This window comes from Dunckerocampus dactyliophorus, chromosome 15 (genome assembly GCF_027744805.1).
Source record: "Dunckerocampus dactyliophorus isolate RoL2022-P2 chromosome 15, RoL_Ddac_1.1, whole genome shotgun sequence".
NCBI lineage: Eukaryota > Metazoa > Chordata > Actinopteri > Syngnathiformes > Syngnathidae > Dunckerocampus > Dunckerocampus dactyliophorus.
The window spans coordinates 183,661-205,842 of record NC_072833.1 but is presented as its reverse complement, the minus strand read 5'-3'; the positions used below and the strand labels follow the sequence as shown (position 1 = coordinate 205,842).

The 22,182-nt window shown below is 44.9% G+C and overlaps 1 protein-coding gene across 3 annotated transcripts in view; it reads right to left on the bottom strand.

The window, feature by feature from the left end:
* The window catches only part of LOC129168284 (glutamate receptor ionotropic, NMDA 2C-like), a 41,861-nt gene that overhangs the window by 5,099 nt on the left and 14,580 nt on the right, over positions 1–22,182 (bottom strand). Inside the window, exons 4-16 of one of the 3 annotated variants that reach the window (XM_054753374.1) lie at positions 21,093–21,158; positions 19,405–19,593; positions 19,001–19,341; positions 16,066–16,180; positions 13,196–13,407; positions 9,714–9,882; positions 7,531–7,684; positions 7,167–7,292; positions 5,541–5,770; positions 4,542–4,702; positions 3,325–3,512; positions 2,645–2,877; positions 2,321–2,521 (exon numbers count right to left, since the gene is read on the bottom strand). In XM_054753374.1, the coding sequence (XP_054609349.1) occupies positions 2,369–2,521; positions 2,645–2,877; positions 3,325–3,512; positions 4,542–4,702; positions 5,541–5,770; positions 7,167–7,292; positions 7,531–7,684; positions 9,714–9,882; positions 13,196–13,407; positions 16,066–16,180; positions 19,001–19,341; positions 19,405–19,593; positions 21,093–21,158 (2,337 nt within the window). In that variant the 3' untranslated portion in view covers positions 2,321–2,368. The other 2 variants (XM_054753372.1, XM_054753373.1) reach the window with 2 other exon arrangements.

Genomic DNA, 22,182 nt, shown 5'->3' with positions numbered 1-22,182 from the left:
CAAATCCTACGGACGCTCAATTTAATGATGCCCTCGGGGGCGCCTAGTGAGGCTTTAGGATCTGATAGTCCTTTTAGCTGTTAATCTGATCCGGGCTGAATGATGTCATTACACAGAAGAGCAGCAGAGAGGCAGGAGTTCGTTGGCCCTTTACGTCCCGATGGTCACATTCCAGCAACAACAATTTACTGAGTGAATTCCACAATGACACCTTGAAAGTTCAGTGATGAGCAAACAACCCAAATGAATGCTTCTCCACCTCCTTGCCTGTACATTTTCTACAGCCTCAACAGTCATTGGGCCTCATTTACGAACATCTTCTTAAAAGTCTTCTTAAGAAGTGTACGTACTTAAGAAGGCGCGGGTTGGAAACTGCGCCACATTCACGACACGTTCTTAAGTAGGGATAATCGTTCGCACCGGCGTTCTTAGGTTGATGAATGCCAACTGCGATGCCAGTGCATGTAAGGCCTAATTTGCATAGGTCACCGCCTATTATTTCCCATACAAGGTCAAAAATGTGCCGTGCGCAACAGGCAGCTGGAGGCGGATATGGCAACGCGCAAGGGCAAGACTGAGGAGCAGCTGGACAACAAACAGAAGAAAAACTTCAATTGTACTGAAATAGAGGTGCTTTTACAAGGAGTGAGCGAACACAAGACCACCTTATTTTCACGTGTATCCACCGGTCATCAGGCCATCCAAAAAGAGTCGGCATGGAGCACCATTGCAGGAAACATAAATGCCATTTCCACGGAGAAACGCACCACCGCAGAGGTTAAAAAGAAGTGTTTTGACTTAAAATGGACTAAAAAAAAAAAGATTGGACTGCACCGGAGGGATCTGGAGGAAACGGGAGGCGGGCCATCAATCAGAAACCAAACCATTTCGGAAACTCTAGAAAATATTTACACAATCATGATGGAAAAATAAAGTCAAAATACATAGTTTGTGTGTGACAATGTATTTTTTCTGTGGTTACATTTGATTAGACGCTGCCTAATTAATTCAGCAGCCCCGTGCTCTGGCTCAAGACGTCGTTATCTGGGGGTGCTCCGTGCACAATAGGCACACCACGTTTCATTGCGATGTTATTCTGATGATCCTGCACACCTGCAAGAACAGAGAGGGAAGCCTGAAGCCTGAAGCGGGACATCAAATATTCGTCGCTTTCAGCAAATAAATCTACATGGTGTCACATTCTGTGTCTGTCCTTTTTGCTGCCGCCTGTCTGCTGTGTCTTGCAGTTGCCACCAAGCCAGCGGAGGCAGAGCTACCTGAACACACCTGCACACTATTACAGGCGGTGTGTACTTAAGCAGGACACTCGGACTTGTTAGTCGCCAGATTGTACCTTCAGCTAGGTTGCTCCTTGAGCTCTCGTCTTAGCTATTCCCGATTGGTCCCCTCGTCTTTGACCTACAGCCTTCGTGAGTACTTCTTCCTGCTTGGCAACCCCAGCAGCGCCTCTGTACCAGACTCTCACCTGTTCCCTGCTACCGTCTGTAGTGGTGCTTTTTAGTTGTCCAGTCCTTTTTCCTTTTTTTGTTTTTTGTTACTTCTGCTAGGCTCGGCCTGTGTGTTTTGTTTGGACTCTCTTACCGCCTTTTTCTGTTCCTACCCTCTGTTGTACATTAAAACTTTTGTTAAACCTTCAAGCGTCACTCTCTGCATTGGGATCCTTACTCCGGCTTAGCCGTTCATGACACATGGTCCCTACACATTCTCTCTCTGCGCAGCGCACGTCCAGCCAGGTACTTTTTTTTTTTTTTGATGAATTGGGATTTGAATATATATTTATCGATGGAATATATTTGAGTTGTTTTGATGATAAATAATTGTTGGGATATTTTATTTACTCTACATTTTTTGGGATCAGGTTGCAAAATCCATCATGAGGGCGATTGCGCATTGAAAGTGCAAGCTTTGTTTGTGCGTAAGAGTCCTCCTGAGCGTTCGTAGAATTTGTTCTTATATCTAAGAACTGTGAGTTGAGAACACGTTTTGTGAATGCCAAAAATCTTCTTAAAAAGGCTTTAAGAACACATTTGTGCGTAAGAACGTTTCATGAATGAGGCCCATTGTTTTTAACCAGGCTCCTCAATCCCAACATCAGTCTACGCTGACCTAGCGCTGCCTACCTGGCATTTGGAATGGAGCCATCACTTTCTGCCACAATGATGCTATCTTTCATTTGTTAGCCAATCAGTGAACAAATGTGAAAGTGAGTGAAGCCAGGACGAACATACCACAACCAACGCTGCATTCTGGAAGTCGGAAAGATCACCTCCAACTCCTTCAAACCTCCTTCTGATCTACATTTATTGTGAAGGATATTGTTTGTAGTTCATGTTGGGGGCAGAATGGCTCAGGTGGTAGAGGGGTAGTGGTTGACCATGTCAAAGTATCCTTGGGCAAGATGCTGAACCCCAGTGGCTCCTGATGCCATGTCATCAGCAGGTAAAAGTGCTAACTCTGTCAAAGCGCTTTGAGTACCTTGAGGGTCGTGAAAGTCCATTTCCTGTTATTGATACACAAAATGATTTCGATTGGCAGCCATGTTTTTGTTTACTGAGATGTTCTAGTGCGTAATGTCCTACTTCCCAGTACTCCCAAACGCATCACGACTCATGAGAAGCCTCACCCTGCTGATGGCCAACAGGAAGTCCAGCTTATGCGACTTGTGCAGCGAGTGTCGCAGCTTCCAGTAGAGCAGGTGCTCCCAGGCGAAGACCAGCAGGCTGAGGCCCATGGCCACCAGCAGCATGTAGAAGACGCCTGCCATGTTGTCGATGTCCAGCTTGCTGCTCATCACCTCGTTCTTCTCGTTCTGGCAGATGCCCGACAGCCACACCGTCTCCAGGCGCTGAGTGTCTCCTGCGGATGGAATGACAAATGAAATGATGATGATGACGCCTGCAGGGAAGAGAAGGCTTGCTCTATTTCAATCCATCTACAATATCTCCAAAAACACGCCGCCTTGTGCCCCCATGGCCCATTTTGTCACTCGCATATGTGCATTACGTGTTTATGAATACACTGAAAGCCTCTCAGTGGAGGTAGGATATTAAGTTCACACAGGCAGCTTTCATGGTGTGTGTGTGGGTGTGTGTGAGATAATCATTTCCCTCACACTCCACACTGTTCTGCAGGGTTTTATATCTTCCCAGAAAGCCAGCCTCTTTGCTGCAAAGCAAGCTGGACTGTCACCAATTGCTTGGGCGCTACGAGTCGTGGAGTACAGGGGGTGTCCATTTCTGTCCCTATAATGGAGCCCATAGGCAATAATCATTGGACCGGTACAGGGTTGGATTGGTCGCCCACCGTCTCCGAGGAACTGCAGTAGCGCCAGGTCGATGAGCCTCTTCCAGTGCGAGTCCTTCTGCAGGGCGATGCCGTACCCTGTGGTGGCAAAGACTTTGCCGCTGCCGATGGTCACCAGCTTGCAGCCTTCGTCTTTGCCCGCCATGTAGTTCAGCACGGCTGCGTCATAGATGAAGGCATCCAGCTTCCTGCCAATAGACAATCTCTGTCTACACTCAGTATGCAATAGATGTGTTGCCAGGCACATGATCCATTGCTTTATTTGCACTCAACATGTCGAGACAATTCAGGCAGTAATCTACACTCATTTTTACAAAAAAGTTTTTTTCACAGAAATCCAATCCAATTTTGCATTTGAAGTGCAGCCATGTTTGGAAATGTTCCAAGTAAAGTTTCTACTCCATCAGCGACCATCGGTCTCCACAAAAGTCAATAACAGCCGGGGCCGCTGATTAGCGCCAAGTTAAAAACACATTAACACGTGAACAGCTGTGGCTGTAGTCAACCTCCCGATGTTGTTTTTATGAACTCCACAGGATGGCAGTAGCTGTGTCATGAGTGGTCAGCATCCAGAAGCTTTATCTAGCTCTGCATGCGCTTCAAAATGTCACTACTCAGCTGCTGATGTGAAAGTTCGGCGTGTTATGCTTGCTCTACTGCTTTTTTACCATCAACTGATCAGCCTTGGTAATGGCAACTTATCTCTATTACAACATTGGTTCTGTTGCTGCTGTGTTGAACAACATACTTTTTAATAAATGAAAGAGGTCTGGAGGCAACCTCGTATGTAGTTGGTTAAAATGAACTCCACAAGATGGTGCAAGCTGATTCATTCATGACAAGCAAAGTGAGCCCATCAACACGAATGAGCCAATTAAGATCGTCTCGTGACACCCCCAGCATATGCGTTCACATTTATTGAATGTTTAAGAAGAAATATATGTGCATGAATAGTGCACACATATTTTATTTTTGTAACATTTTTGAATATAAATAACATTTTTAAATATTCTACATATGACCTCGTAATCCCAAATCTGGGCCACATTCATGGCCTCCAACTCTCATACAAGACAGCACGTTAAAACAAATGAAGTTTCATCTAAAAATACATCCACCATCTTCCTTAAATATGCGCTTCTAAAAAACTTGTGATGTGACAAAAGGCCAAGTTAAATATAAGTCTTTTTGTGATGTGATAAAAAAAAGCTGGGTACCCGTTCTTGAGGCTGTCGAGCGCCTCCTCCACCCCCTTCTGGTTGTACTTCATCATGTGCGTGTGCATGTCGGGATAGTTGCTGCGGATGTTTCTCTCCGTGCTGCCGTTCGGGACCGTCCCAAAGCGGAAAGGAGGGTAATGCTCGTGTGGCTTCTGGAACTGGAGGAAGATGAAGGGGGCGGGGAGAGAGGATGAGGGAAGAAACAGGAGATGATGGGATGAGAGGAAAAGGAGAGGAGAGAAACTGAAGCGAGGGGGAGTGTAAAAAGGGGAGAAGGAACGCAGGAGAGATAAAAGGAAAATGAGGAAGGAGGTGACGTGAGGACTCCAAAGAAGGAGTGGTGAATGGGGTCGCATAAAGGAGGCAAACGAGGGGGGAGGGGAGAAGGATGAGGCACTTCTCAGTTCAATGAAATCCAATTTTACAATCATTCTGTCTTTTTTCCATGGCTAGCCAACCAGGAGGCAGCAAGCATTGTAGAGTCTGACCGGGGTCCATAGGGAGCGTCATGCCCCCCAGGGTGGAACCAGACCAGAGTGAGTGCTCTACAAACATCCTATCATCACATTTTGAGACATTGGTGCATAAGTCAGAGAAAGGGCATCACTGAATGCAGCGTGAATGTGATTGGTTGATAGTTAAACAGTTCCACGCCAGTCCTGTAGGTGGCAGTGAAGCACATTACACAAAGATAGGCGCAAACTGCCACACGCTATTGTTGCATCTGCTGGATCTGGAGAGTCCGTGGCCACTGTAATCCTCAGTCTGCACCAAACACTAAGTAGCATGTGAAAATGTTGACATTTAGAGATGGGATGAAAGGAGACCACTAAGGGGTGGATTATTGATGGACAAACACGAGCAACAAAAGCTTGTGCTGCCACCAAAGTCAGCTATTGATTAGCTTATCGACACCGCTGTGCTCCATGCTGACGTTCCAACGTCTGGAAGGACTTTTGTCCCTCTGATATGAAGAGGAAGGACTCAGCTTCTTACCTTCTTGTCCGAGAGCCCCGACACCGTGTCGATGTACTGCTCCTGGATCATGAAGGCGGCCAGGTTGGCGGTGTAGGAGGCCAGGAAGATGACGGCGAAGAAGGCCCAGATGAGCACCATGATCTTACTGGTGGTACCCTTAGGGTTCTCAATGGGCACCGAGTTGTTGAAGACGATGCCCCACAGCAGCCACACAGACTTGCCGATGGTGAAGGTGGGGCCGCCCGAAGCTGGAGACACAGAAAAGGAGGCCAGGGTGAGCCTGAGAGGAGTTCCTCAACCACAAGAAAAATATCTGTTTACTGAGTTTTTATGGAAAGATTGTCAAAACCAGTGCAGTGCAAACCTCTGCCAAGGCTGAAAAATGCTAATATTGATCAGCAACCCTCCCGTTTTCCCCGGAAACTCTCTTATTTTGCCCTTCTTTTTCAGCGCCCTCACATTTGAACAGTTTCTGACGGTATTTTAACTCTCATGCAGTTTCAGCATTTTCCATTATTTTCAAGCGCACTGTAAATGTGGGCAGGTGGTCGGCATCAAACTCTACACCTTCATCGACACTCACCTCTTGTGAAAAAATGGAACCTCAACAGTTCTGATGGCTTCCAACGTTACTGGCATGACAAGGAGATCCCACCTGAGATGTTTTCCATCATCATGATCCATCAATGGAACAATGGGGCTTCAGGATGTGCAGGGGCGTCAAACGGCAGAAGGCTATGTGGAGATGTTGCAGGGTGCATCCCTCATGACCAAAGGCCATCGCTTGTGTGGTGATGACTGGCTTTTTTAACAGGACAACGCTGCACTTCACAAAGAGGAATACGCTCACTCTTTTGGACCATCCTGCGTGTTCCCCTCATCTAAATCCAATGGAGAACATTTGGGGACGGATTTAGAAAAATGGACATGAGTTCCAGACAATGAAGCCATCTTCACCACCTGGAGCAACATTCCCACCAGCCTCCTGGACACACTGGCATCAAGCACGCCCAAACCCATTTTGCACCTCATTAACAAGACTGGCACAGCTACTCATTACTCACTCCTTTTTTGGACGTTTTACTTCTATTTTAGGGGGATTTGGGGTTTTCTGAGCTATGGCCTTAAGCTTTTGATGAGGAGTAAAATGTGTGTACTGTATAATTAATACATACTGTATATAGTAATAATATCAAAAGGATCATTGTAGAGTTTTTCACTCTAAGTGAAGTTACCATAAATGGTTCCTTTAGAGCTGAAGTGTAAATCTTATAAGATGATGATTTTCCTTTGATGTTGCATGTTTGTAGGTTGGTGGATCATTGATTGATTGATGACCCTGCCGTTTGTCACATTTGATGCTCGCCCAACTCGCAACGGGTCTCATTTCACGCCGCCATTATTCACGTGTTGCAAACTTCCAGAGGAACACTTTCCATCAAGCAAGCGGGAGCTACCGCCATCCATCTAACTTTGATTATCGCACTGACGAACGCTAATTAAAAGGAGAAAATGACCTTTCAGACCTGCAGACAAGGCACGCTCAGTCGGGGTTGCATGCTGGGATTGATTAGCTCCGGGCCTCGGAAGCCAACGGAGGTGCTCGCGTGCTAGCAGGACACGGGAAAGCGGGATAAAGCTCACCTTTGGCGCTCACAAGGCTGCGGTTGTAGCCCACTGGACTGAAGTACTCGAACACGAACACGGTGACGGCCACCACCGTCAAGCACATGACAAACATCATGACCCATACGGCCGGGCTGTACGGTTCTGCAGGGGGAGACAAATAGGAGTGGGCAGTACAGATGGTGAATGTGTGGAGTTTGGGGATTTTGTTGTAGGCTGCGGCTGTCAGCAGGATAAAAGCTTCATGAAACTTTTCCTGAAGAAGTGGTGGCAACGGCAGATGAGGGGGAGGTAGGTTTTAAAAGTAGGCCATCCCAGGAGAAGCAGCGAGGGGGAAGGCAAACGGGAATCAAACATGGGAGGAGTCTGATGATGTTCGTACCGAGGAAGGCAGATGGGGAGACGGTCCCGTTGCTGCGGGCGACCATGACGCTGATGCCCGTCTCCACAAACGGCACGGAGAAGTCGATGATTTCCGAGCGTTCCTCATTGATGGTGAGGGAGCCGATGGCCATGTCTGCACGCCTGTAGACCACCTAGGAAGACAGACATTGTTCAGTAACCTCATACCAGTTTCAGAAGATTTTAGGGGGTGTCCACTGTTCCACTTCATCCCACAGGTGTTGGATGGGCTTCTTCTGCACCAAACTCATCCAAGCATATCTGGCTTTTTGCAGTGGGAACAGAAAGGGGTCTTCCTGAAAGTGTTCCCACAAATTTGGAAGCAAAATGTCCTGCTACAGGTGCAGAATTAAATGTGCACAAAAAAAAGTGTCATCCTAGGACCTGGCAGGCGACACACAGGAAACGTGTGTTTTAGAAAAGCAGCAACTGTGCGGGAATGATTTTGTCATCGTGGAATAGCAGGAGCAGGTGCACAAACGAAACACCTCCTGAAGAACACCTGCTCGCGCTGCCTCGCTCTTACATGCAGCTGTTTGATGTGTGTGTGCACGCATGTGTGTGTGTGTGCGCACACTGTCGCACCACTGACCCACTTGAAGTCCATCAAAGAGACGCCACTGTAGTGAAGCAGATGGATGCTAGCAGCCCAGCCATCATGCAACAAACCTGCACGATACAACCTACACACGCCTCAAATATTAACAGCAGTTGAAACATGCCAAGAATGCACATTTTGTACTGTTGGACCTTAAGGAGGTTCTAAGTAGAGCTTCAAAATGCAAAAAGAAGAAATGGGAGGGAGACAAAAAGGACACAATTTATAGCAAAGAAGCATTCAAGTGAAATAGGCTGTTCATCAAACGTTGAAGAGCACAGCCTATAAAAGGCAAAATGTTGGCAAAAATGTGGAGTGAATGTGATTTAGTGTGGTCATGATCTCTCGATGACAAAGGCAAAACAGCTTTCTCTCTTTGAAGGCGGTACCATGAATGCTGGGGTTGGACGCAGTAAGACAGCCATTTCAAACTTCTGAAAAACACCCTGAGGCTCATGGAACAAAACTGGACATGAGTTCCAGCCGGTGGATGCCCTCCGTGAAGCCATCTTCACCACCTGGAGCAACATTCCCACCAGCCTCCTGGACATACTAGCATCAAGCACGCCCAAACCCAACTTTCACCTCATTAACAAGACTGGCACAGCTACTCATTACTCACTCCTTTTTAGACATTTTACTTCTATTTTAGGGGGGTTTCTGTTTTTTTTAGCTATGACCTTAAACTTCTGATCAGCTGATGAACAGCCTATTGCTTCTTTGCAATAAATAGATTTTTTTGTCTCCTTCCCATTTCTTGTTTTTGCATTTTGAAGCTCGACTGAGAACCTCCTTAAGGTCCAACAGTGCAAAATGTACATTCTTCACATTTTTCAGCTGCTTGTAACATTTTGAGTGGGAGTGTGTACTGTCATTATTTGATGGGTTTTAAAGGAGTACTTATGGCTGCCAACGATGAGTACTTGTTGATCATTGTCTCAGCAAATTAGTTGATTTGGTCTGACATGATGAAAACATTCATTTGTTGGGCCTCAAATGCCAAGAAGGTCATCTTGTTTCACCCAAAAAAGTTGGAGTATTCAATAAATGGATTTAATCAAATATATGTAAATAAGAGAATTAAGAGAATAAAAAAACTGTGATTTCTGCCTGAAAAATAAGCCAGCAATTGAATGTAATTGAATGTAATGTCATTTATTTCAATATTATATGGTAGTTTTTATAAATGACATAATTGTATTCTAATTACGTCCATAATTAAATGAAATTACATGACATGCTTCCACTGTGAAAAGTGTCTTTATGTTTTCAGAAATGTGTCATTCGTGTTGCAGCTGGAAAGAATCCCAAAGCTCCCAAGCAGCAGCAGCAGCTTTTTGTTTGCAACCCATGACTTGAAGCATATTTAAAGATGCAAGAGCTTGTTGCCCTGCAGGTGAAACCACAACAACAATGAAGGATCCTTGTTTTTCTTCACTGAATATTTTACTTTATGTCAAACTTTTTACCTGGAACTTTCTTGGAGGCCACGTTGAAGATGTTTATGCTTGTAAAGGGGAATAAAGTATGTGTCTTGATTAGATGTCCGTTCTTCTGGCTCTCACCTCTCCGATCATTCCGTTCCAAATTCCTCGGACCAGCTTGCCGTGCTTCCCGTTGGTGACCAGGTAGAGGTCGTAGGAGAACTTGATGGTGCGGGACAGCTTCTTCAGGATGTCGATGCAGAAGCCTTTGCAGCACAGTTTGGTGTAGGACTCAGAGTGGCCGATGATGCTGAGAAAAAGAACATTTTAGTTGTCTGTGATTTGAATCAATCGTGGCCTGCTGTGGTGTCACTTTGGGCTCAGACAGAAGGCCGGGCAGCTGCCGTCTGCCGCTTTATTGGCTGCAATCAATGAGCGTTAACAAGACACAAGTGGAAAAAGGCGCACAGCGAGGCGACGTGGCAGAAGCCTGAGCGGAGGGTCTATAACGAGCGTGATGGCGTCTAATCAAGGAGCGTCAAGGTGCATGTTCAACGCTGCCTTCCTGTGTGGCCTCGCTGCTTAATGAGGTGTAGAAGACCGGGGGGGAGGAGGAAACGGTGATGAAGATGAAATAAGAACCTCCACCAAGGTTGAAATATTTCTCACCCTTGAAATCAATGAGTGAACAATGCAGGACCTCCACAGCAACAACAGAAAAGAAGACATACAAAGATGGCACCATCCATTTTTAGCAGTATTATGACTAGCATGATCATGACAGCAATTATTATTAGCACTATGGTGATCACTATTACTATCACCATTATCATTATGACTATTATAATTTTGTAGTTATTTATTTTTCATTATTATTATTACTATTATCATTATGTCTATTTGTGTTGTTATTATTATTATGGGTATCTATTTGCATTGTGGTTGTTATTATTATTATTGTTGTTATTTGGTATTTACAGTATATATATATATATATGAGTGTGTAAACACATAGCACCACTTGTTTGCATAAAATATGGGATTTAAAAAAAAATGTAACAAATATTGAAATATATACAGGAAGTCCTCGAGTGACGAGCGAGTTCCGTTGCTACGCTGGTGACGTAAACCGAATTACCGCGTAAATCGCATTTCACCGTTAAGTCAAAATACTCCGTATAAAAAAACAAAAATACATTACATTAACAAAAACTAAGATGCTGTACTTACCATTGCTGTTGAGAGGCGGCTGGAGAAGAAGGAGGGGAGGCTGTGAGAGCTATTGCTGAGGAAGCATGTGCAGAAAACTTGCTCCGCAAGATACCCACCCTCCCGGATTATCTTGGCGAGATGACCCGGAAAAACTTTTTCTCAGCCGCTTCATCTGCGGAAGCAGCTCCCCCCTGGACCCGGATATTATGAAGATTAGCACGGGCTTTGAATCTCATAAACCAGCCCTTGCTGGCAGAAAATTCCTCCTTCTCAGCGTCCTTGCCTTTCTGCTCTTTCAAAGTTGGGAAAATACGTTGTGCCTTTTCCTTAATGAGCATTAGGCTGATATTAAGCCTGCGCTGATTCTGATCTTCGATCCATAAGGTAAGTCATCTTTCCATCTCGGCAAGGATGGAAGAACGTTGCTTTGTGATTACTGTGTCCCTCATAGGGGCGAAACCCCTCACGTGCTTTAAAATACGGACCTTGTCCTTAATGGTTGCCACGGTCGACCGACTGAAGCCCAAGTCTTTTCCGATGTTTGTCGGTGTCTCTCCTTTCTCCGATCTTTTTATGATATTAAGCTTTGTTTCCATGGTAATTGCTTTTCTTTTGGTTGGACCATTATCACTAGAAGACCCAGCTTTCTTCTTTGGGGCCATAATGTGAAAAAGGGAGGGCGAAAAAGGCAAAGATACTCCCGGCGCACAAACACGATGCACTAGCTAAGCAGAAACACTATGGTCCTGGGGACAAAATGGCGGACGAGGCATGGGCGTCATAAAGTCGAAACGTTGTACGTCGAGTACATCGTAACTGGAGGACTTCCTGTACTGTATATAAAAATATAATGGAAATATGATGTCAAAGTAAAATGCAAAGAGGGCCACAGGAAGTGGAAAGGCGTTTCTAAAGCATTTCCTGGTCTGGCCTAATCACATTGGCCGTGAGGACGTAGGACACAGCGTGAATGACTGATTAAAAGTCAAATAGAAAAAAACCTCAAGTGTTAAATTGGACCTTGCGTGTTTTCACGTTAGTTTGAAAACTTGGAGGCTACATGCTCCTTTGGCATGAGCGCTGACAATTGCGGAATCAATTAATTGCGGCGGGAGCCGGCCACCTGGCGTCATTTAGATGCTGCATTATTGTACACACATGCGCGCACGCACACACAAACACACACACACACACACACACAGGTGCATCAGGCATTACATACATTGGAGTGAGAGTCCTCGGAGGATTGGAACAGCCTTGCCAAAATGGCCACAGTGCAGCATGGCTGGCGACCTGGTGATGAATATTATGGGATGTATGGGCGACAGCTTTGTTTTCAAGGCTAAAGGAGGGCAGGAATAGATACTAACTAAAAAATTCAATGAATGTACGAAAGCCACGTTTTCCTCAACGAACCGCAGCTCCCTCTGCTCCGGCAGCACTCATGCGGCCCCAGGCCGTGACACTTCCACCATCAGATGTCATTGATACTGAGAATAAGGCTCTAAATAAGGCAGGAAGAACATCTGCTGTGCACTGACAGCTTTATTTCTTCCCAGTCTGCTTGGGCTCGCTCCAAACGGGACATGCTAGCCAGACTCGGCTGGGATGTCCCCCAGTGTTGGACTCATACATCTTCCGAAGCGACAATCAATGTGACATATATACACTATATACCGCTCTGGAATGAATGAAGCGCAGGGTGCATGATCCATACGTATGAAGGATGATATTTAACATATTGGACAGCTGACATTTGGACTTGGTCATCAATAATCACATGACACTGGATATTAATATGACATTCTAGCAGACTGCAGTAAAGGAATAGCACAAGTCCAGAAATAGAACAGCAATGTGTGGGTTACAGACCTCTGCCAAGGCCCATCTGAGACTGCAGGATTCTCACTGAGAAATTAGGGAATATGTCCTAAAATAGAAACAATAAATGAAAGGGATTCTTCCGCGACCTACACTCCATCTCACCACAAACATAAGCAACTCTTCTAAAAAAACTAACTCTACAGCTGATCCTCGCTTTTCATGGGAGTTACATTCCATGCCTACCAGCAATGACAAAAACTGTAATTAGCTGTAAAAAATAGTCATTGAATTAATTTATCAAACCCTGGTTCACTTTTCACACAGCACAGCTCAGTCATCACACAAAAGTGACTCTTAAAATGGAGGAGTTCTCCAAACAAGAGCAAGGAGAGTGCATCCAATTTGCATAAAATTGCCAAATTTAGCCTCGGCTTGCAAGCTTTTTGATCAACGAAACAAACAAGTCAGCACCACAGCTTGCTCTTGACCTTGCAAACAAAATCTTATCCCAGCAACGCCTCACGAGGAGGTCAGCATGACACACAAAAGAAGATGGCAGAGAAGGTCATACAATGGTTCAGGCGTACCTCTCAGTGTGATTGGACTGGCGCCTGCACGGCACCGTATTGCGGACGCACGTGCCCGTCCCGGGGTCCACGTTCTCCACCATGACAAAAGGATGCTCCTCCAGCGTGGCCACAGTCAGGTGGCGGTCGTCGGTCACGTGCTCAAGGAAGTTTCCATAGCGGGGCCAGACGGGGTAGCGCACCTGGAGGATGCCACGGGCGTAGGTGCCCACCTGGGGGAGGGCGGAATCAGCAGATAATGGATGTATAATAAAAAATATTGGCATGCCAAAGATGCCAATGTTGTTAGCCATGACTGTATGGAATACAAGACTCATACAGAAATACATTGGGCATGACTGTATGGAATTTGGAATGCTCCTCCGTGAATCACCACCTGATCGTGGTGGAGGGATGTGAGTGTCCAAGCGAGCCGAGGAGCTATGTTGTCTGAGGCTACATGCCCCTGGTAGGGTCTCCCAAGGCAGCAGGTCCTAAGTAACGGGCCAGGCAAAGAATGATTCAGAAGACCCTATGAAAAAAAACAAGAGGAGGGACGTAGGACACCGGGGCCTCACCCTAGAGCCAGGCCGTGGGGGAGGGGCTCACAGGCGAGCGCCTGGTGGTCGGGCCTTAACCCGTGGTACCCAGCCGGGCCCAGCCCGAAGAAGCAACACGGGATCTCCCCCCCCAGACCCACCATCGGCAGGGGAAAGCATTAGGTTCCGGTGCAATGAGATGTGGGTGGCATTCAAGGGCTGGTGCCTGGGCGACCTGGTCTTCGGTGGCCAAATTTGGTTCTTCGGACAGGGAACGTTACTTCTCTGGTGGGGAAGGAGACCAAGCTTGTGCGAGAGGTTGAGTCATTCCAACTAGACATAGTCGATCTCACCTGGACCCACAATTTGGGTTCTGGAACCAAACTCCTCAAGAGGGGCTGGACCTTGTTCTACTCTGGAGTTGCTGCAGGGGAGAGGCAACGACCTGGTGTGGTCTTATTAATAGCCCCTCGGCTCGATGCCTCCATGTTGGAGTCATCCCCAGTGAACGAGAGGGTCATTTCCCTACGCCTTTGGGTTGGGGAAAGGTTCCTGATTGACCTTTTTACGCACCAAATGGCGCCTTTATGGGGTCTATCAGGGGATGCTGGAGAACACCCCAGCTGGTGACTCTGTAGTTCCATAGTTCTACTGGGAGACTTCAGCACCCATGTGGGCAATGACAGTGTGACGTGGAGGGGCGTGATTGGGACAAACAACCTTCCCGATCTGAACCTGTGCAATGTGATGTTATTGGACTTCTGTGCCAACAACAGTTTGTCCAAAACAAACACCATGTTCAAACATAAGGATGTCCACAAGTGCACTCGGCACCAGGACAGCCTACGCCGCAGGTCGATGATCGACTTTGTAGTCCTATCATCAGACCTGCTTCCGCATGTTCTGGACACAGTGTAGAGAGGGGCTGAGCTGTCCACGGATCACCACCTGGTGATGAGCGCAGTGCCCAGCCTGCTGACCTCGACTAAGGATATAGTCAGATGGTGGGAGGAATACCCTTCTGAATCCCACTGACATACATTCCATAGAGGAAGCGGAGTCTGAGGACATGAACGTGCAAAATTCCATCACCGTGTTTGAGGCATCTGGGGTAGTTAAAACACTCCCCAGTGGCAAAGGGGTGGACAAGTTTTGCCTTGATTCCTCAAGGCTCTGGATGTTGAGGGAGTGTCTTGGTTGCCACGTCTCTTCAACATTGCATGGAAGTCGGGAACAGTACCTCTATTTAAGAAGGGTGACCACAGGGGGTGTTCCAACTACAGGGGATCACACCCCTCAGACACCCTGGGAAAGTCTATTCCAGGATGCTGGAGAGAAGGGTAACACCGTTAGTCCAACCTCGGCTACAGGAGGTGCAATGTGGTTTTCGTCTTGGTCGCGGAACACTGGACCAGCTCTACACCCTTGCAAGGGTACTGGAGGGTACTTGGGAGTTGACCCAACCGGTCTACAGCCGTAAGTCCAGCCTGTTTCTGGTGAACGTTGGCCTTCGCCAAGGCTGCCTTTTGTCACCCGTTCTGTTCATCACTTCCATGGACACAATTTCTAGGTGCAGCCAAGGTGTCGAGGGAGTCCAGTTCGGGGGCCTTAGGATCTGGTCTCTGCTATTTGCAGATGATGTGGTCCTGATGGCCTCAATGGGCTATGACCTTCAGCTTTTACTGGGGAGGTTTGCATCTAAGTGTGAAGGTTCTGGTATGAGACTCAGCACCTCAAAATCTGAGGCCGTGGTTCTCAGTAGGAATAGGGTGGATTGCCCCCTCCGGCTTGGGAATGAGGTCCTGCCCCAGGCGGAGGAGTTCAAGTATCTCAGGGTCTTGTTCACAAGTGAGGGAAGGTTGGAGTGTGAGGTTGACAGGCGGATCGGGCGCAGAGTCTGCAGTAATACCAGACCGTCATGGTGAAGAGAGAGCTGAGCCGGAAGGCAAAGCTCTCAATTTACCCCCCCATTTATGTTCCCACCCTCACCTATGGTCATGAGCTGTGGGTCGTGACCGATAAAAGGAGATGGTGGATACAAGCGGCTGAAATGGGTTTCCTCCATAGGATGGCTGGACTCACCCTATCTCTTAGAGTGAGTCCAGCCACCCTATCTAAACTTCTATTGGTCCTTCATTCTTGCCATATGAATAAAAAACGATTGAAAAGGTCGAGTAGCTGAATGTATACGAGTGCTTCTTGGGGGCATACCTTCACTCATTCATCAAGCCTAGCCCATCCGTGGTACTAATGTCTTGTATTTCATGTCATTAATCTATGATATAAATTGCGATCAGCAGCATCATTTGGGGGTTGAAATGACGATGAAAGCGCGATCAAAAGCAGCGGTACCTTATCCCACACTCTCTCTCGGTCCAGGGCGACGATAACCATAGAGGGGTTGGAGAGGAATCCTTGGCCGTTGAAGGACAGGTCTCTCCTCTCCCACGTCACATTCCGCATGTGCCTGCATACGTCACAGGAATACAAAGGCTTTATCTCTTCCCCAATCAAGACATTTGCATATTCATTCATGCAGGCAATCATCACCTTCTAATGGAACCTGCAGCAGCCCCGGGGGGCCAGGCTGCAAGTAACTCATTAGGGGATAATAGGTGTTGTTCCCTTTGGGTTATTTGGCTACACGAGGATCTACGTAGCACGCTACATCGCCATGACACAGTGGCCTCTGAATAATCAATCACGCAATCAATCACATTTGCATGCTAGAAGGGCTGTGAATGACTCCTGAGTCCAAGATAAGACTCTGAGATGTTTCATGAGGTGGAAGCCATACTTGCCATCATCTGAAATGTACTTTTTGTGTAAGCAAGGAACCATAGTCGCTTCAACTTCAGGCAGTTGAAAAAATAGCAACAACAATGAAATTTTTGTGCAAAATGGCAATATTTTAGTTTTGTCTCATTCCAGTACATCCAACACTAATAATGAACAGAAACGTGCGTGCCTCGTGCGTCTTGTTTCATCCGAGACTGACTTTGTAGGATGAAATGGCCTGCAGGGAAACACGTATTCATTCAATAAAATATATGTACTGTAATGTATGTGTCTTTTTAAGATATGTACTGTATTGTATATGTATGTACTGTACATGTACTGTACTGTATATGTATGTACTGTATGTGTATGCACTGTATATGTAATGTACTGTATGTGTATGTACTGTATGTGTATGTACTGTATATGTAATGTACTGTATGTGTATGTGCTGTATGTGTATGTACTGTATATGTATGTACTGTATATGTATGTACTATATATATATGTACTGTATATGTATGTGCTGTATGTGTATGTACTGTATATGTATGTACAGTATATGTATGTACAGTATATGTATGTACTGTATGTGTATGTACTGTATGTGTATGTACTGTATATGTATGTACAGTATATGTATGTACTGTATGTGTATGTACTGTATGTGTATGTACTGTATATGTATGTACAGTATATGTATGTACTGTATGTGTATGTACTGTATGTGTATTTACTGTATGTGCATGTACTGTATGTGTATGTACTGTATATGTATGTACTGTATATGTATGTACTGTATGTGTATGTACTGTATGTGTATTTACTGTATGTGTATTTACTGTATGTGCATGTACTGTATGTGTATGTACTGTATATGTATGTACAGTATATGTATGTACTGTATGTGTATGTACTGTATGTGTATGTACTGTATGTGTATTTACTGTATATGTATGTACAGTATATGTATGTACTGTATGTGCATGTACTGTATGTGTATGTACTGTATGTGTATTTACTGTATGTGTATTTACTGTATGTGTATGTACTGTATGTGTATGTAATGTATATGTATGTACTGTATGTGTAAGTACTGTATGTGTCTTTTTGAGATGACTTTTGTTCATCTTTATGACTAGCTATAGCATTTGTATATAAAGAATTAAAAATGGCTCTTACTATGGCCCAGCAACAACTGAATGAAATAATGAAATCATATTTTCAAATTGAAGTCATTTAAATGGGTAATGAAATTACATTTGAAATAATTAATATAGCATTGAATTAAATATTTAAAAAATGAAATAATGTCATTTAATTTTGAAAATAAATCCAGTTAAATTTTGTTCAATTCTGAAACACCCCACATTTTTAACAAAGAATAAATCAAATTAAATTAAATGTAAAAAATATTTCATTTGAAAATGTCATCACATGCTGAAATAATATTACAATTGAAATGAATCCTTTTAAAATGGAATTGAATTATGAAATGAAATGCGATTGATGCTTGATAGAAATGCTGGCATGAACTTCCTATTGAAGCGTTTCGATGATCCGTAAGTAAGTACACTAGGTCCGCAACTTACGAACACCCGACTAGCAAACATTCATGAATACGAACACAAGCCGACTGGTCTATATTTTATTTTATTTTGCCTTGTAGTCGCTCAATCAATGTTTATACTGCTACTGTACATGCTTGACCAGTAGAGGGCACTGTGACACTGCTAATGAGACCAACAGAGGAAGAGTTAGACGCTGGGGAGATACAGTGTAAAGCTAAATGGAAAGCTAAATTGTACAACACGGACAGAGCGTGTGATTAAAGTTTATGAAGAGTTAATAGGCCTGCTTAATTCTACACCACCCACAGAACACTACCTCTTTTAGAAGAGTCTAACCACCACCACCATTTGTCCTTTTTTTCAATATCTCCTCCTCCTCCTCCTCCTCCACAACGACGTATGCTCGACCACTCCTCTTCAAAGGTAAATAACATTTATCATTACGTATTATTATATCATTTTTATTATTGTTTTTTTCATTAATTATCCTGGTTTAATATTACTACTGCATCCAAACTCATATTTACATACATACACATATACTGTATATGTATACAAGTACATGTAGTACCTATATCATTGGTAATATTACCTTTTACCCTATTTACTCATATTTACATACATACACATATACTGTATATGTATACAAGTACATGTAGTACCTATATCATTGGTAATATTACCTTTTCCCCTACTTAAGAACGATTCGACTTAAGAACGGTCGTCTGGAGCCAATTGTGTTCGTAAGTTGGGGACCTAGTGTATAGTGGAAGGATTGAATCTAGAACATCTGAACGCAGCCGCTGCTATGCTACACTTCATAGAAAAGTCATACATCAGAAGATAAGACATAAGCGCTAAATGTTAGCCAAGGTGCTGTTTGGAGGCTGAAGGAGTTGAGGTGAGAGATGGAAACCACAGTGCAACAAGAAAAACACCTGAAGAGCGTGTTGTTGTCGGAGAGTTTAGCGGGCTTGCTGCAGTCCCCGTGTCCCTCAGGGATGAAGCCCCGCTGCTTTTTGAAGCTTTCGGCGCCCTTGGCGACGATGGCCACGCCCTCCCTCACACGCTGCCGCAAGCTCTTCCTCCACTGCTCGGTGATGACGCCGATCACGCCCACGGGGAAGCTGGCGGGCGGCTGGATCTCGGGGTTGCCCACAGCCAGGCTGGGGAGGATCCAGATGTAGCCTGGACCCAACAGGCCCACCTCGGACGCCTGATGGAACAGGAACTGGGCCTCCTCGAAGGAGCAGTACAACAGCAGGACTTGAGAGTCCACCTGTGGACAAAAACACAATTAAAGCGGTGAAGAACTTCCAAGGTTTTCCACTTTTAATCTTACCTGCTGCAGAATGCGCCTGGTCCTCGCATCGTTTGTACCGACAGACATCTCCATGGACAGGACATCCTGGAGGTTCCACACAAAGTAGGAGGTGTCCGTGTAGGACTCGGCTATGTCCACAAAGGTGTCGTATCCGGGAAGCAAACTGGTGATGATGGCGAACTCGCCCCAGTCGTATTCTTCCATGAGCTGGGACAAAAGTTCACGTTAACAAAACACAGAGGACCCTGGGACCTAGGACCTTGGACCCGCTCCAGGAGCATGGGGGCAATGTTTTAACACCATTAGCTGTAATGTGTAACAACAATAAAACATGGCGCTCACAGGAATTACCACTCTTGGTTCTCGTTTTGACTTCTATCCTGAGCATTTCTTTCTTTCTTTAGTTATCACCACTGCTAGCCTTATGAAAGGGAATGTGCACGCAAGAATACAAAATATAGAAAGTCAACTAGGAGAGAAAGTCCAATGGATACTAAAAGAAGCACTTGTGTTTATTTCTCCAGCTAAATGTGTCCTCAGTAGAACTAAGAAGCAACTGTATGTGATCTCACAGGCAGCAACAGCCAGCTAGCTTAGTTTCATTAGCATTAGCATTAGCATTAGCATTAGCATGGCGCGAAACAACAAGCTAACTATGGAGTGTTGCCAGATGGGAAAGCAGATGCCAACAATGATCACTAGCCTAACCCTGCTAGAGAAAAACATAGCAAGGACGCTACATGAACAACAATCAACATACAAAATAATACCTACTGGAAGTATAATTCACTGTATTGAAGTATTACTGCAGTGATGGCATTCATTCATACATGTGATAGACTATCATCTAAATCATCATCATCATCACTGACTTGTCATGAATTTAACTCATCACCCAGAGAAACTAGTTAGTGTCTCATGCACACAAGACACACTTCAAGTTTATTAAGCTTATTTACCAACAACAAAACATTTTTATCACACGTACCTGTCTTTGTTTTTGGGGAATTCAAGATGGTCTATGAGAGCAATTCCTGTCTGAGTGTGCTGAGGACACGTTTCCAAGGCAATGCTTCGGCATTCTGCACACCATCATGGCAGCCAAACCCGGCAGGGCGTACTACAGAAATGTGTCCTTGATGCATACCATGTATGGTAGAACTTATAAAGCACTTTTACCTGCAAATAAACTAACAGCCACTGGCAGAACAGCGCCCCCACCTGGCTGTAAACCAAGACACGTACGTAATCATACGTATCACAACACAATATCAGTCAATGTGACAGTCACGTGTTATTGTTGTGAATATTTGTTTGGATGAGTTTGCTCCTCCATGTGAGAGTAAGACGATGACGCTTCACAACACTCACTGCTTGATAATCGCAACTTCACTTCACTCCTGTTTTACAGCTGGACGACGAAAAACGTTTACATTTCTTCACTTTTGTGGTGACATGAGCACTTTAACTTTGAAGGTTTATGCTAGGCTAATGTCCAAGCAACCAGATGTAGCTTTGAACAAACTATTCCCATAAATGATCCCATTCATTCCCCAAACAGCCGTGAGGTCAGGGCGTCTAATCCTGACATCATGAGGCAATCTGTATGCATTTGTAATCTGGCATCTGCATGCTGCCTCGTTAATCAGCCTGCCGATTAAAGACGGCCGGCTTGGTGGGACAAGCCGTGCATGTTTTAGCTGTACCTTAAACATGCAGACCACCTGCTGCTCCAGAGATGCTCCCATCTGCAGGAAGGACGAGCCCTCAGCCTGCCGAGAGGAAGACAAAATGGAATTTAGCTTCTTTTACATGAGCAGTACTTTGTCTGTGGTAGCTTATCACGTGTTGTTCTACAGTTGACAAGAAAAGGAAGCACAAAATCCTAGTCATCACAGCCCTCCTTAAGAGAAAGTAGATTCAAGATTCAAGAGTTTTATTGTCATATGCACAGTAAAACAGGTAGTTATACTATGCAATGAAATTCTTATTCTGTTCATTCTCCCAAAAAAGAAAGAAAAACACAAGAAAATGAATAAGAACAGAAGAAACATTAATACCAATAAAAGAAGAAACATTAATAACAATAAATTAAGCAACAACAGAAGACACATTAATACAAATAAATTAATAAATAAATAATAAAGTGCTATGAGTGTGTGTGTGTGTGTGTGTGTGTGTTAGTAGAACCATGTGGTCTGTCTCAGCCAATCAGGGAAAAGAGATCACGATAACGTGGAAACGTTTATGAATGGAGCATCACTGGGAACACTTCCTGCTTCCCAGCATGCTTTGCTGGACTGCTTTGTAAATAGGTGTGACTGTTATCCATCCATTTTCTATGCCGCTTATCCTCATTAGGGTTGCAGGTATGCTGGAGCCTATCCCAGCTGACTTGGGGTGACAGGCATAGTACACCCTGGACTGGTGTCCAGCCAATGGCAGGGCACATATAGACAAACACTCACATTCATACCTATGGACCATTTAGAGTCTCCAATGAAGCTAACATGCATGTTTTTGGAATGTGGGAGGAAACTGGAGTACCCAGAAAACCCACACACACACGGGGAGAACATGCAAACGCCACACAGAAATGCCCAACGTAGATTCCAACCCAGATCTTTCACATTTCCTGGCGGTGTGGCCAACATGCTAACCACTCGGCCACCGTGCAGCCCGGAGTGAATATGAATGTTCTATAAATGATAGTTGTGTTACGTGTAAACAGGAGTGAATATGAATGTTCTATAAATGATAGTTGTGTTACGTGTAAACAGGAGTGAATATGAATGT